This window comes from Carcharhinus amblyrhynchos, chromosome 30 (genome assembly GCF_965287045.1).
Source record: "Carcharhinus amblyrhynchos chromosome 30, sCarAmb.v2.hapA, whole genome shotgun sequence".
Taxonomy (NCBI): Eukaryota; Metazoa; Chordata; class Chondrichthyes; order Carcharhiniformes; family Carcharhinidae; genus Carcharhinus; species Carcharhinus amblyrhynchos.
Genome location: NC_137353.1, coordinates 23,536,482 through 23,549,863, shown reverse-complemented (window position 1 = coordinate 23,549,863; position 13,382 = coordinate 23,536,482). Strand labels below are relative to the sequence as shown.

The 13,382-nt window shown below is 46.2% G+C and overlaps 1 protein-coding gene across 5 annotated transcripts in view; it reads left to right on the top strand.

Annotated features, from left to right (window-relative positions):
• kazna (kazrin, periplakin interacting protein a) overlaps window positions 1-13,382 on the top strand; it is a 610,507-nt gene that overhangs the window by 507,978 nt on the left and 89,147 nt on the right. For all 5 annotated transcript variants that reach the window (XM_080214942.1, XM_080214943.1, XM_080214944.1 and 2 more), the window contains 3 exons: window positions 111-297; window positions 2,418-2,548; window positions 7,196-7,319. In XM_080214942.1, the coding sequence (XP_080071068.1) occupies window positions 111-297; window positions 2,418-2,548; window positions 7,196-7,319 (442 nt within the window). The remainder of the gene's footprint in view (window positions 1-110; window positions 298-2,417; window positions 2,549-7,195; window positions 7,320-13,382) is intronic.

Here is a 13,382-nt window from a genome sequence, read left to right as displayed (position 1 = left end):
CACGCTTTCCCTCGTTGTAGTTGTCCGTCCCGTACAGAGGTCCCGTTTCAGACCACGCAGGCTTGCCTGGCCGTTCCCAGGGTTTCATCCAGCTCCTGTTTTTCTTGCAGGCCAAGCAGTCCTTAGCCACGCTGACCAAGGACGTCCCCAAGAGACACTCACTGGCGATGCCGAGCGAGAGTATGTTGAACGGGAACCAGGAGTGGGTGACGCAGACGGACCTCCCGCTCACTGCCGCGATCCGGCAGAGCCAGCAGACGTTGTATCATGCGCATCACCACTCGGTAGATAGGCAAGGTAAGAAGTCAGAGGTTGAGGAATCTTCATGTTTGTCAGTTATGTTCTCTTGTGGTGTTTAAATTTGATGGAATAACAGTGATTGCTTCACCCAGAAAATCAGTGATTCCCTTCCAACATATTTTGGACCTTTCCAGATCTACCTTTCATCTAACTAACTATAGCATTTACAGCACAGAATAAAACTATTTGGTGTATTGTTCCTTGCTAGGACTAGCTCTTCAACTAAATCATAGAATCTTACAGTGCAGAAGGAGGCCATTTGGCCCATCAAGTCCATACTGACCATAATCCCATCCAGGCCCTTTTCCCATAAGCCATGCATTTATCCTAGCTAACACTAAGGGGCAAATTTGCATGGCCAGTCCACCTAACCTGCACATTTTTAGACTGCGGGAGGAAACTGGAACGCCCGGAGGAAACCCGCACAGATACGGGGAGAATGTGTAGACTCCACATAGACAATGACCCAAGCTGGGAATCAAACCCAGGCCCTGGCACTATGAGAGCAGCAGTGTTAACCACTGTGCCACGGTGCTGCCCATAGTAGTCTATTAGGTTAAAGTAGTCTATTCCAATACCATATTCCTGTCATTCGCCATATCCTTCCTTTTCAGATACTTGCCCACTTTCCTTTTGATTGACATCAAAGCTTACCTCACCTGTGGTGACACGTTCCATGTACTAAGAACCTTCTGTATGGAACCAGTCCTCGTTTTTCGAGTGATAACCCTGAATCTGCACCCAAAACATGTCTGACGATACCTGTTGGTTTATTTGATTTCCAGAAGCCATTCTGAAGCATTTAGATTGTTATATATATATAGAGAGAGAGAGAGAAGAACATAGAAACTAGAAGCAGGAGTAGGCCATTCAGCCCTTTGAGCCTGCTCCGCCAGTCATTTTGACTATGGCTGATACTAAGGCTGAAACCCAGTCTTCAGACAGACATGTGGGAGTGGACGTGGGGGTCGCAGCTCCGAGAGGACACTGATTTTCCTCAGCAAGTGAAGACACATGAACTGGGATCCCAAAAACAAGCTGCAAGTCAGCCCCGCACTTAATTGTTACTTGTTGAAACCCCACAATTAGATTCCAGTAACTCTTACCGGGATACACCTCATTCCTTTTGTATTGTGTTGTAAGATATTGGAGGCTCGCAGTCTGCCGTGATCTCAAAGGGTTGAAACAGATGGAGGAATACCGTGAATGATGATGAACCTGGTGTGAAATCATTCTGAATATATGAACATACACAACTGGCCAAAATGACCTCCTTCCATGCAGTAAATGACTCGATGACAAATGCAATGAATGTCGAACAATTAATGAGTAAATTTGATGTCTGAGAAGATTGTTCCTTTAAATTTACTAAGCAGGCTTTGCATTATGATGTTAAAGGTCTTGTGTGCAATATACTGAGACAGACCTACCTGCTGCGTGTGAGCCCACAACACAATATTGTTCAAATTCATCACTGACTGGAGACTCATTCTTACGGGCAGTGAGTAGTTGGTCTAATAAAGGGAATTGCCACATTCTGCACCAAGGTGCCATTGAGTCTAGAGTTATTGTTCAACAGTGTCAGGCTGCTTTACTCTGTAACTTCCACTCCAGAGCTAAACGGGCAGTGCATGGAAAGCCGGTACAGAAGGAGCTTTAGCCACTGCTGGGAGTGGTTACTGGAGTAGTGCGTGTTGCCAGGTTAGAACCAAGTCTGATCCTGTCCTCCTCGGTGCAATGACAATGATCAGAGGTAAACTAAAACTAGAGAAGTTCAGGTACAGCTGTAGAGTTTCATTGCCTCCCCAAGAGTGATCAGTTAATTAAACACTAGATGGGGTTTGAACATGGGGACTTTCTCTTGGTGCTGCAGCACTTGGGTACGTTTATCTCCTCAACCAACGGAGTGGTCCAGGGTCGGGGCAGTTCCTTTTTGTTCTGGTTTCTTTAAAAAATTTCTCCACCCTTTGACCTGAAGCTTCCCTCCCATTGTCAAACCGTATTGATGTCCAGCTGTCTTCAGCTGAGGAAAAGCAGGCCAATATGACTTCAGTTCAATTGAGTTTGGAGGTGAGAAGTTACACAATGGTCAACCGTTATGCTTGATCTTTACACAGGAGTGCGAGTCAGTCCTTGTCACTCAAGGCAACCGTCCATCATCTCAGACGCCTCGGTGCTTGAGGGTGAAAGGTCGTCCACACCAAGCGACATCAACTCACCGCGTCACCGGACACACTCACTCTGTAATGTAAGAAACATTTTATGGGGTCATGACCTGTTCTACATTCAGTAATTGGGTAACTCTCTGACCACGTGTACGGTAACCCGCGGCAAAGGTATCAGGGCACCCAATTCACCACACTCCCAGTTGTATAATAAGTGAAGGAAAGTTGGGAGCTGTGTGTGTTTCGATAGATACCTCACTGGCAGTGTCAGCTCACTCTGCTCGCCCCCGAGGTCCTGAAGGTTCACACTCTGAAACTTAGGGAAGGCAGCAGCTCTTGCTCAATGTTTATGGGTCCCTGTGCGTTTATGTGCGTGCCCCAGCTCCCTGCTCGCCTCTGGACTTCTGCTGGCTGACGTTGACCTTTTTACCTCCGCTGGCTAACATCTTGCTGCCAGCCTAATCGTTTCCAAGGAGGAAGTTGATTCCTGTTGCTGGTATTTCAGTGGCAATTTCAACAGGCCCCTGAAACGAGGCTGGGCACAATCTAGATAGGTGCTATGGAGGGATCCCAAGATAGATTCCCACATTGCGGAAGAACATAATAGGAGTAGTAGCAGACCATTCGGCCCGTCGGGCCTGTTCTGCCATTCAATCTGATTGTAGCCATGATGTGGAGATGGCATTGGACAGGGGTGGGCACAGTAAGAAATCTCACAGCACTAGGTTAAAGAACATTAGAACTAGGAGCAGCAGTAGGCCATCTGGCCCCTTGAGACTGCTCCGCTATTCAATAAGATCATGGCTGATCTCACAGCCCTTAATTCTTTTATTGTTCAAAAATGTATCTATCCTTGCCGTAAAAACATTCAATGAGGTAGCCTTAACTGCTTCACTAGGCAGGAATTCCACAGATTCACAACCCTTTGGGTGAAGAAGTTTCTCCTCAACTTAGTCCTAAACCTGCTCCCCCTTTACTTGGAGGCCGTGCCCTCTAGTTTTAGTTTCACCTACCAGTGGAAACAACTTCCCTGATTCTATCTTATCTATTCCCTTCTTAATCTTATATGTTTCTGTGAGATCTCCCCTCATTCTTCTGAATTCCAATGAGTGTAGCCCCAGTCTACTCAGTCTCCCCACATAAGCTAACCACCTCAACTCCAGAATCAACCTAGTGAATCTCCTCTGCACCCCCTCCATTGCCAGTATATCCTTTCTCAAGTAAGGAGAACAAAACTGTACACAGTACTCCAGGTGTGACCTCACCAGCGCCAACAGGTTTCTGGTTTAAGCACCATGGTTATTAGTTCCGGCTTCCTGACACAAAGGAGGTCGCTTTTGGCATTGGACAAAAGAGTAAAATGGGCGATAATGGACCTGTTGCTGCCTTTCTAGGTGATGTCATGGAGATAAAAATGGGGGAATGGTGTAAAATAGGGTGTCTGACTCTTCTTATACAGTCACAGGACAGTTAGTGATTGGACTTCTCTTCTCCAGAGGGCACTAAAGGCTGGGCCATTGAATATGAATATTCGAGGTTTGGATGGTTGAATTAGATTTTTAAAAAATCGACAAGGGAGTTGAGGATTTTGGTGGAGCAGGCAGGAGGGAAAGTGGAGCTAAGACCACAATCAGACTGGAAGCAGAACAGATCCAATGGGCCGAATGGTCTGCTGCTACTCCTAGTATGTTCTTCCACAAAGTGGAAATCAACCTTCGGGCCCTCTGTGTCTGCACCCGTGGCAGCAAGGTGTTAGCCAAGGGGGAAAAGAGGCTAATGTCAATCAACAGAAATCCACAGGAGAGGAGGAAGCTGGGGCGCACACAGGGGCCCTACAGGATGAAATAACATTGAGTAAGAGCTGCTCAAATACAGTGAAGCCAGGCCAGTGAAGTTAGAAATGGCCAATAGAATTTAAAATAGACATTTGGACCACCCCAGAATTAAACAGGGACCTGAGAAGTCCCAGAGCAGGAAAGGAGATCATGAGAGAGATGCCCCACATGGTCAAAGAGCCTAAAGCTAAGCAAGTTCTTAGACCAGGAATGTGAAAGTTTAAGGAATTGCCTGAAGTATTGCTGGCAGAAATCTTACAGAATGTTATAGAAGTTTGGTGAGGTCACGTCTGGAGCGCTGTGTGCTGTTCTGGTCGCCTCATTATAGGAATGATGTGATTGGACTGGCGGGGGGGCGTGCAGAGGAGATTCACCAGGATATTGCCTGGGGTGGAACGTTTAAGTTATGAAGGAAAGTTGGATAGGCTTGGGTTGGTTTCTTTGGAGCAGAGAAGACCGAGGGGTGACCTGATTGAGGTGTACAGGATTATGCAGGGCATGGACAGGGGACATAGGGAGCAGCTGTTCCCCATCAGTCACAAGGGGATACAAATTCAAGGTGAGGGGCAGGAGGTTTAGGGGGGATATGAGGAAAAGCTTTTTTACCCAGAGGATGCTGACAGTCTGGAATGTGCTGCCTGGGAGGGTGGTAGAGGCAGATTACCTCACATCCTTTAAAAAGTACCTGGATGAGCACTTGGCACATCATAACATTCAAGGATATAGGCCAAGTGCTGTTAAGTTGGATTAAAGTAGGTAGGTCAGGTGTTTCTCATGTGTCAGTGCAGACTCGATGGGCCGAAGGGCCTCTTCTACACTGTGTGATTCTGTACTGCAACATCTCAATCTGCTGTTTACCATCCTACAGGTGGCACAGTGGTTAGCACTGCTGCCTTACAGCTCCAGAGGCCTGGGTTCAATTCCTGGCTTGAATCACTGTCTGTGCAGAGTCTGCACATTCTCCCCATGTCAATGTGGGTTTCCTCTCACAGTCCGAAAGACGTGCTGGTTAGATGCATTGGTCGTGCTAAATTCTCCCTCAGTGTTCCCGAATGGGTGGCGGAATGTGGCGACTAGGGGGATTTTCACAGTAACTTCATTGCAGTGTTAATGCAAGCCTACTTTTGACTAATAAATAAACTTTAACTTTTACAAGCAACCTCACAGAAAAGGGGCTTTGTCCAGATTCATCCCCTGACCCCATTTGCATTGCTTAGGCTGGAACCTGCCTACAAAATTGATTCATTTGTATGTATCGTATGAAGTCAACCCTACCGGAAAAGTGAATTATACAGCATTGATTTTCAGCCCACTGTTCTCTGTGAAGGAATGCCTCAATGGAATTTGATTTTATAGTTTGAATCCTCATGAAATAATAATTATGTTGTCCTGTGATCTCTGCACTGTAAACGTTTCCCTCTATCCCTTTTTTACTGAATGAATGCAAAGGAGGTGATGTTACAACCCTCCTGCGACACTTTGAGTGTGTGTAAATAAACTAACCCTCTGAGTTTATCCTATCTCAAGTTTGCTGCGGGGTTACTAATAGAAAATTGGATCACGCCAAAACTGAGGGGTTGGAAAATACACCACCGCTTATAAAGAGGGAAAAGAAATTAAAAACCACCTTTCTGTTTATTGAGGAGTGATGAAGGGAGAAATTTCTGCTGCTTAAGTTAACCTCTTCCTCACGTTCGTACCGTCAGTTTGGGCAAATTCGAACATGTTCTTGCAAAAGTTGTCTCTCTCACTCCCTGGCAGGTTTTTAATGCTCTTTAATTCTTTGCTGCTAGTGTGGGTTTTTGTAGGATTGTAGAGTGGGACTAGTCAGTCATCAGAGTATCCCCCACCCCCAACAAGTCTACCCACTCTTGAGCAGTAGTGCACCCTACCCACAGCTCTTTTGTTGCTAGCTGTGAAAAGGAGCTCAAGCTGCCCAGACCAGGAAACTATCAGATTCAATCCCTGGCCTGTGCCAGATCAGCTACCCACAGAAACTAGAAGCAGGAGTAGGCCAGTCGGCCCTTTGAGGCTGTTCGGCCAATAATTTTGCTTGTGGCTGATCATCGGATTCAATATCCTGATCCTCCCCCACCCTCCCCATATCCCTTGGCTCCTTCAGCCCCATGAGTTGTATCTAATTCTTCTTGAAATCAGACGATGTTTTGCCCTGAACTGCGTTCTGTGGTAGTGAATTCCACACATTCATCACCCTCTGGGTGAAAAAAAGTTTTCCTCATCTCAGTCCTAAAAGGTTTACTGTTTATCCTCGAGCTATGACCTCCTTAGTTCTGGACTCCCCTCACCATTGGGAACATTCTTTCTGAGTCTACCCTGCCAGATCCTGTTAGAACTTTATAAGTTTCTATGAGATCCCCTCTCACTCTTCTAAGTTCCAGCGAATACAATTCTGGCATAGTCTGTCTTCATATGACAGACTTGCCATCCCAGGAATCGGCCAGGTAAACCTTTGCTGCACTCCCTCTATAGCAAGGACATCCTTCCTCAGGACACCAAAACTGCCCACAGTACTCCAGGTGTGGCCTCACCAATGCCCTGTACAATTGCAGTATATTCCTACACTTGCAGCCAGGGTAGCGTTGTAGAGGGTGTAATGTTGGGCCTTATCCCTTATCTCAGGAACATTATCAGCTTCCCCTTCCTGATCACCAGTGAGCCCTTATGGACATTGGGCATGGACAGAAATGGGTTTGGTTGCCTTGGTTTAAGAGCCCCCTGACACATGCTAACTTGACTGCAGTCCCACGGGCAATTAAAACCCCACCTGCAGGGGGAGGGTGGAGGAGAGGAAGTTTTGCCCTTTTTTTGTCTCCCCATACCCAAAAGCCGGAAAATAAAAAGCAACAAGTGAACGTTTCTGTTTTAATTATCCAGTCTCTCGAAGACCTAGAAGAACAAAAGAGGAAGAAGAAGAAAGAGAAGCTGGTGTTTGGCTCCATTTCGCGGGTATTTGCCAGGGGCAAGCAACGGAAATCTCTGGATCCCGGCCTGTTTGATGGTACATCTACAGATTATTACGTAGAGGAAGATGCAGATTGGTGATAAACAGCCATCCATTCACAACCTTTGCGTGTGTGTGCGTGTGCGCGTATGCATACTCACGTGTTTGTATGCCTGTGCGTGCTTGTTGGGGGCGTGTGTGTGTGTGTGTGCAGGACCGTGTTTGTGTGTGTGCGTGTGCGTGTTTGTGTGTGTGTATGTGTAGATCTTTCTGTTTTTAAACTTAAGAAATATGTGAGCCCTGGGGCTGGTCCAGTGCACTCTGTAATTAATGTGTATATATATACATATATATATATACATAGATATATATATAAATCTGTGTGGATAATGTCACCTGTGAAGGGTCACGGCTGTGTTTTAATCTTACTGAGACTGGAACCCTGAAGGACAGCTGTGTACTGTAATTGTAAATAACTGCAATCATGCACTTTGTGCTTCTTTGTAAGGTATTTTCTCCTGTTTGTTAGTCCCATGTCCCAGTGTGTGTGTGTGTGTGTGTGTGTGTGTGTGTTGTGTTCCATGAGTTTGACAATTTGACAGAACCTCCTCATTTCAACTGGGCATGCTCAAGATCTCCACCTCCTTAACCACCCCCCTCCACCTCCGTACGCCCCAAGCTCAGCTTTCAAATCATACAATGAGCCACTTGTGTGTTGAATGTACCTTTGACCCATCCCATTCATTGGCTGAGCATACACTGTGTAGATTAATGAGATGGTTCCCTTAAAGAGACCTTGTCCTAGCTTTGTGGTCTACAGCCACGTCAGATCTTTAGTGGCTACCAATTGATTCGAAGAAAGCAACTGTAAACTTACGGGGAATCAGGAGTGGTGTAGACTCTCCTCAGGATTTAGACTCAGGGGAGTGGTGACCGTGAGCCCTTGTCACAGTGCGAGACTGTTGCACACAGATTTCAGAGACCTCACTGCAAAGAAACTCCAGTCAGCTTAGCATCTAACACACTTCTGTTCCCTAAACCATCAGCAGAATGTCCTTTATCGGTGTTTCTTGGAGGGGGTCAGGGGCTGAGGAATTCCAGGGTTAAGGCACTAACAGTTATGATGGGATCCCAGGATTTATGTGGGATGACTGGTGTGTACCAATTGCCATTTCTACTGGTTGGCAGTGTTAAGATAGAAACATAGATGGTAGGAGCGGGAGGAGGCCATTCGGCCCTTCGAGCCTGCTCCGCTATTCATTACGATCATGGCTGATCATCCAACTCAATAGCCTAATCCTGCATTTGCCCCACAAACTTTGATCCCGTTTGCCCCAAGTATTGGACATCCCGCCTAAAACCTTCTTCCCACAAATAGTTTGCCACTTCAGTTTCCGTTCCAGTTCAATGTTGGAATTTGCGTTGTAGCCCACTCGATATTGAGACACAACACTCCTGGGAATCCTACATTTGTCTTGATTTCTTGAGCTGGCATTGAAAGATACTCTGGGCTTTTACAGCCCCTCCAGCTAGTGGGATTTTTCAGTCCTGCCCACCAAAGTCAACGGCTCTCTGAATGGTTGCCGCTTTTCCTGGACCCTGCCCCGGCTGTGACGGGTCTGTAAAATTCCACCCTTTGTGTTTTATGATGAAATGCAACACGGTCCATTTGGGGCGCAGGAAAGTTCTTTTTATAACAAATCCTCCGCCCCCAATCATGTTAAACAAGACTTCCTCAGACACTGAGCACTGATCCTCACAGCTGTCACCTAGTGCTTCTGCAAGGTACATATTTGAGACCCAAAGTGATGCCCTCACTGTGGGCAAGTCACTAAACTCCACTTAGTATGTCCCCACACAGTGACAGGACCAAGGTGAGGAACTCATTGTGAGGAGAATTATATGATTGAATGTGCATTTGCTTAATCTGTCTCCCTTTGAAATCTAATGTTATCGTAAGAGCTATATAGTCCTGATCAGGGTTAAATACTGGAGCCACCATCACACTGTCCCCTCTACATTTATAAAGAGATCGATAATCGCCTAGTTATCACAGCAGCTTGCAGTGAATCAACAGTCACTCAGATCTGTTCATAACTCATTGGGAGATTGGACACATTCGAAAATTTGCTTCCAAATTTCTTGCTACGTACATGTACCGTCTAACAGGTTAGGTTGATTGGCCATGCTAAATTGCCCTTTAATGTCAGGGGAACCAGCAGGGTAAATACGTGGGGTAACAGGGCCTGAGTGGGATTGTTGGTGCAAGCTCGATGGGCCAAATGGCCTCCTTCTGCACTGTAGGGTTTCTATGAACAGTGTAGCCCTGGGTGTTTTGTTGTTTGTGGATAATCTGTGAAAAGGGAGCTTTCCAATCTGCCAAGCTGGAAGGAATGGGCCAAGGCACTGGTAACAGTGAGACAGACGTCTGCACCTGTCACTGCTGTCTGTTCTCAATGCACTGCAGAGCAACCATCGACCACTTAAACCCTTCCATAATCCAAATCGTTCAAGGGTAAAAATGAATACATTCGAGATCTTTTTTAAAAAATCTGTGAGCATCTAGATGTTGAAATACAGGTCCATATTGCTGTGGAAAACCTGTTCCAAATATTCCACGTCTATAGGCCAAGCCAAGGGATACGGTCTCTTTGAAAGATTGTCAAACTGCGAGTAATGTCAAACTAACACACCACCATCATATGGGGAGCTGTTGAAACACAGCCCCCCATCTTGCTTTGCAAAGGGAGCTGTCAGAATTGGAGAGCTGGTGACATCTCTTCATGTTGGAAGAGCAGCTGCAGGCTGAACCCGTATGGGATGTTGGACATTTTTTTTTGTAAGTCTTGTGTTTTATTTTCTAAGGAGACGGTTTTTATTCCTGTTGAGATGTTGCCAAACTTGCAAGTTACTTTCAACTCTGCTCTGCCTCGAGAGGCCTGGGTTCAGCTCAAGGCGGTCATTCCCTCAACCATGGGAAGTTGAGAAAATCTGGGGAGGGACGAGACCCTCACCCCCTCCGCCCCCACCCCATCCCCCCCATGGATTGTCAGGTGGGAAAGAAAGGTTTCCGGCCTCATGGGTTGTGGGAAGAAGGGTCAGTTCACATGCTCCATGTAAAGGGGAGTGGTCTCCTGCCCCAGTTCTGAGAGAGACTGGACAGAGACTGAAGGGGATATGGAGTTACCCATCTCCACTCTCATAAGGTGAAGTGCATTAATATATTGAGATGGTTCCCTCTCGGCCACCAAAAGTTTGACCCTCCCCCCCGTTCTCTGGTCAAGCAACTCAAAAGGAAAAATCGCTTGGGAGTAAAGTGATCACACATTAACCCAAAACCCATCGGAAGCACTGTGCAGATTTCTCTGAGCCCAGTGCCTGGGTGTGATGTGAGGCAGCGAACTGGGGTCTGAAATGACTTGCAAGCTTGACATCTTTTTAAAAGCATTCCCATTCTCTCGGGGCCTCTTTTGGTTTTTCTTTTGTAAATTAGGTAAAATAATGCTACCGATACGGAAAGAAAATGGATTTATTTAAGAAACTAAATAGAAGATTTATGCTGGGCAAGTTTAGAGTCAAATTGTTTTATCCCCACACTGTGAATGCTACCAAAAACTCAGCGGTGGGCTTCAATTGCAAGCAAATTAAAATAAAACCTATTTTAAAATAAATGGCACCTTCTCTCTGTGGTTTCCTCTATTGAGGTGTAAGTCACTGTGACAGAGCGGCTCACAGGCTGAAACAGGAAAGTGTCTGGCTTCAGGTGTTATTTACTTTGTGCAACTTTGTCTTCTGGAGAAATTTAGGGATTCTCCCTCCCGCTGAGGCCAAGCTGGTTATGGGGCGGCCCTATAAAGGGCCTCAGGAGAAATGAAAGAGTCGTGATGAAGTAACCAGCGATAAAATTGGCAAACTAGAAACCAGAAGGCTCACGTTTAAAATAATCCTGAAAATAATCTGTGAGATGTCGGCATTGGGCTGGGGTTGGGCACAGTAAGTAGCCTCACAACACCACAGGTTAAAGTCCAACAGGTTTGTTTGGTAAACCACTTGGTCACCTGATGAAGGGGCAACGCTGCAAAAGCTCGTGCTACCAAATAAACCTGTTGGGCTTTAACCTGGTGTGGTGAGACTACGTAGTGAAAATAATCTAAGAAGAGATTAGAACAGCATCCCCACCCCCTCACTTACCCCCACAGGGTGGTAGTTGGAAAATGGCATTCTCCACCGTGAACTGCTGTCCAACCAAAGTCCATTTAAAAGATATACATGTTGAAAAAGAGAAACAGGGTATGCAGAGCAAGCGGGAATGAGGATTAGTCTGAGAAACCATGTGGAGGAAGACACTAGGATAGATTTTCTGAGCCCTGTGGTTTGTTTCTCTGCCAGAACATTCTATAATGCTACAAAGGGGCTGATGAATCTTGGGCCCAGTTCCCAAAGCACCAGCACCCTCTGGCATCTTGCCTAAATTGACATTGTGTACCTTAAGGCGGAGCGTCACTGCTGATTCTGGTCTTGTCCTCACCCATTGTCCACACAATCACAGATTGCTGGATAGTGATCAGGAGCAGAAATCTTGCCTAATATTATTTCCTCTCTTTCTCTCTCCCCTCCTCCTCCTCCCCTTCCCCCCCAAACTCCCTGTTCAGAGTCTATTGAAATCATTCAGAGCTTCCAAGTTGGTTAGTGGCTGTGTTAACTTACTGTGAGAGAGGAGTTTTGTGCAAGTAAGTTACACATTCGTACAATAAGTGTGTCCAAATGCTGCAACAGAAAATTCCACCAATTTTTTTTATATTCTTTCATGTTATGTGGGTATGGCTGGCTGGACCAGCATTTGTTACCCTTCCCTAATTTCCCTTGAACTGAGTGGCTTGCTTGGCCATTTCAGTTAAGAGTAAACCACATTGCAGTGGGCCTGGAGTCACATTTAGGCCAGGCCAGATATGGACGGCAGATTTCCTTCCCTAAAGGGGACATTAGTGAACCAGATGGGTTTTCATGACAATTGACGGTGGTTTCAGGGTCATCTAATTCCAGATTTCTTTTTGAAACCAGGCTTTGTGAGGCAGACAGGGAGTTTATTCTCCAATCTCACTTACCGCAGCAACAATGAACCGTAACTTTTCCCATTGTAAGAAAACCACGGAGATAGATTCCTCATGATTTCCGGCAGATCGTAAGTGGAACTTGCTAGATCCTGAGCAAATACCCATGAGTGGATAGCGGCAAGGACAGGTTTGCCCCATCCTTCTAAAGGGACCTTATAAGGCCGGTCTGCAGTCGCAGGGACTCACCTTTTACTTGTGCTCTAAGTTCTCACTGCTAAGACCTTGTTGAATGGAATGAGGTGTACATTCAAATAGGTGCTGACTCATTTGTGGCCCTTGATTCTGGGGATTTGGGTGGGTGTATGTTTCCTTCAACCCTTAACCTGGATGAAGGTTTGCACGGGCGAGGTTTCAGAGACATTCACTGAGAAGAATCTCAATAACATCATTCTTTGTAAATTAGGGTTATGAAGCCAGAAACTGAGCAGGATTAAGATGAGGGAGGGGAGACAGTGCAGCTGTTTAACATGCATTGTAAGTTAACAAGAACTGTGAATTATAATGGGAATATTAAACCAGGAGTGGCCCATACAGTTTGTTGAGCCTTTTCCACCATTCGGTTAGATCACGGCTGATCAGCACTCTGACTACAGTTTAAAGTTTATTTATGAGTGTCACAAGTAGGCTTACATTAACACTGCAATGAATTTACTGTGAAAATCCCCTAGGCGCCACACTCCTGTTCAGGTACGCAGAGGAAGAATTTAGCATGGCCAATGCATCTAACCAGCACATCTTTCAGACTGTGGGGAACACACTCAGACATGGGGTCGGGGGGAGGTGGCAACGCGCAGACTCCGCATAGACCCAAGCTGGGAATTGAACTCAGTTCCCTGGTGCTGTGAGGCAGCGGTGCTAACCACTGTGCCAACGTGCTGCCCAGCTTGGTGCCAACTTCCCTTCCCTCACAGACCAATATCGTCTTGAAGCTTCAACTGTCCTTGCAACCTCAGCTTTCTGAGGACGGGTGTTCCAGATTTCTGTGAGAAGGTGCGTTCTGCATTTG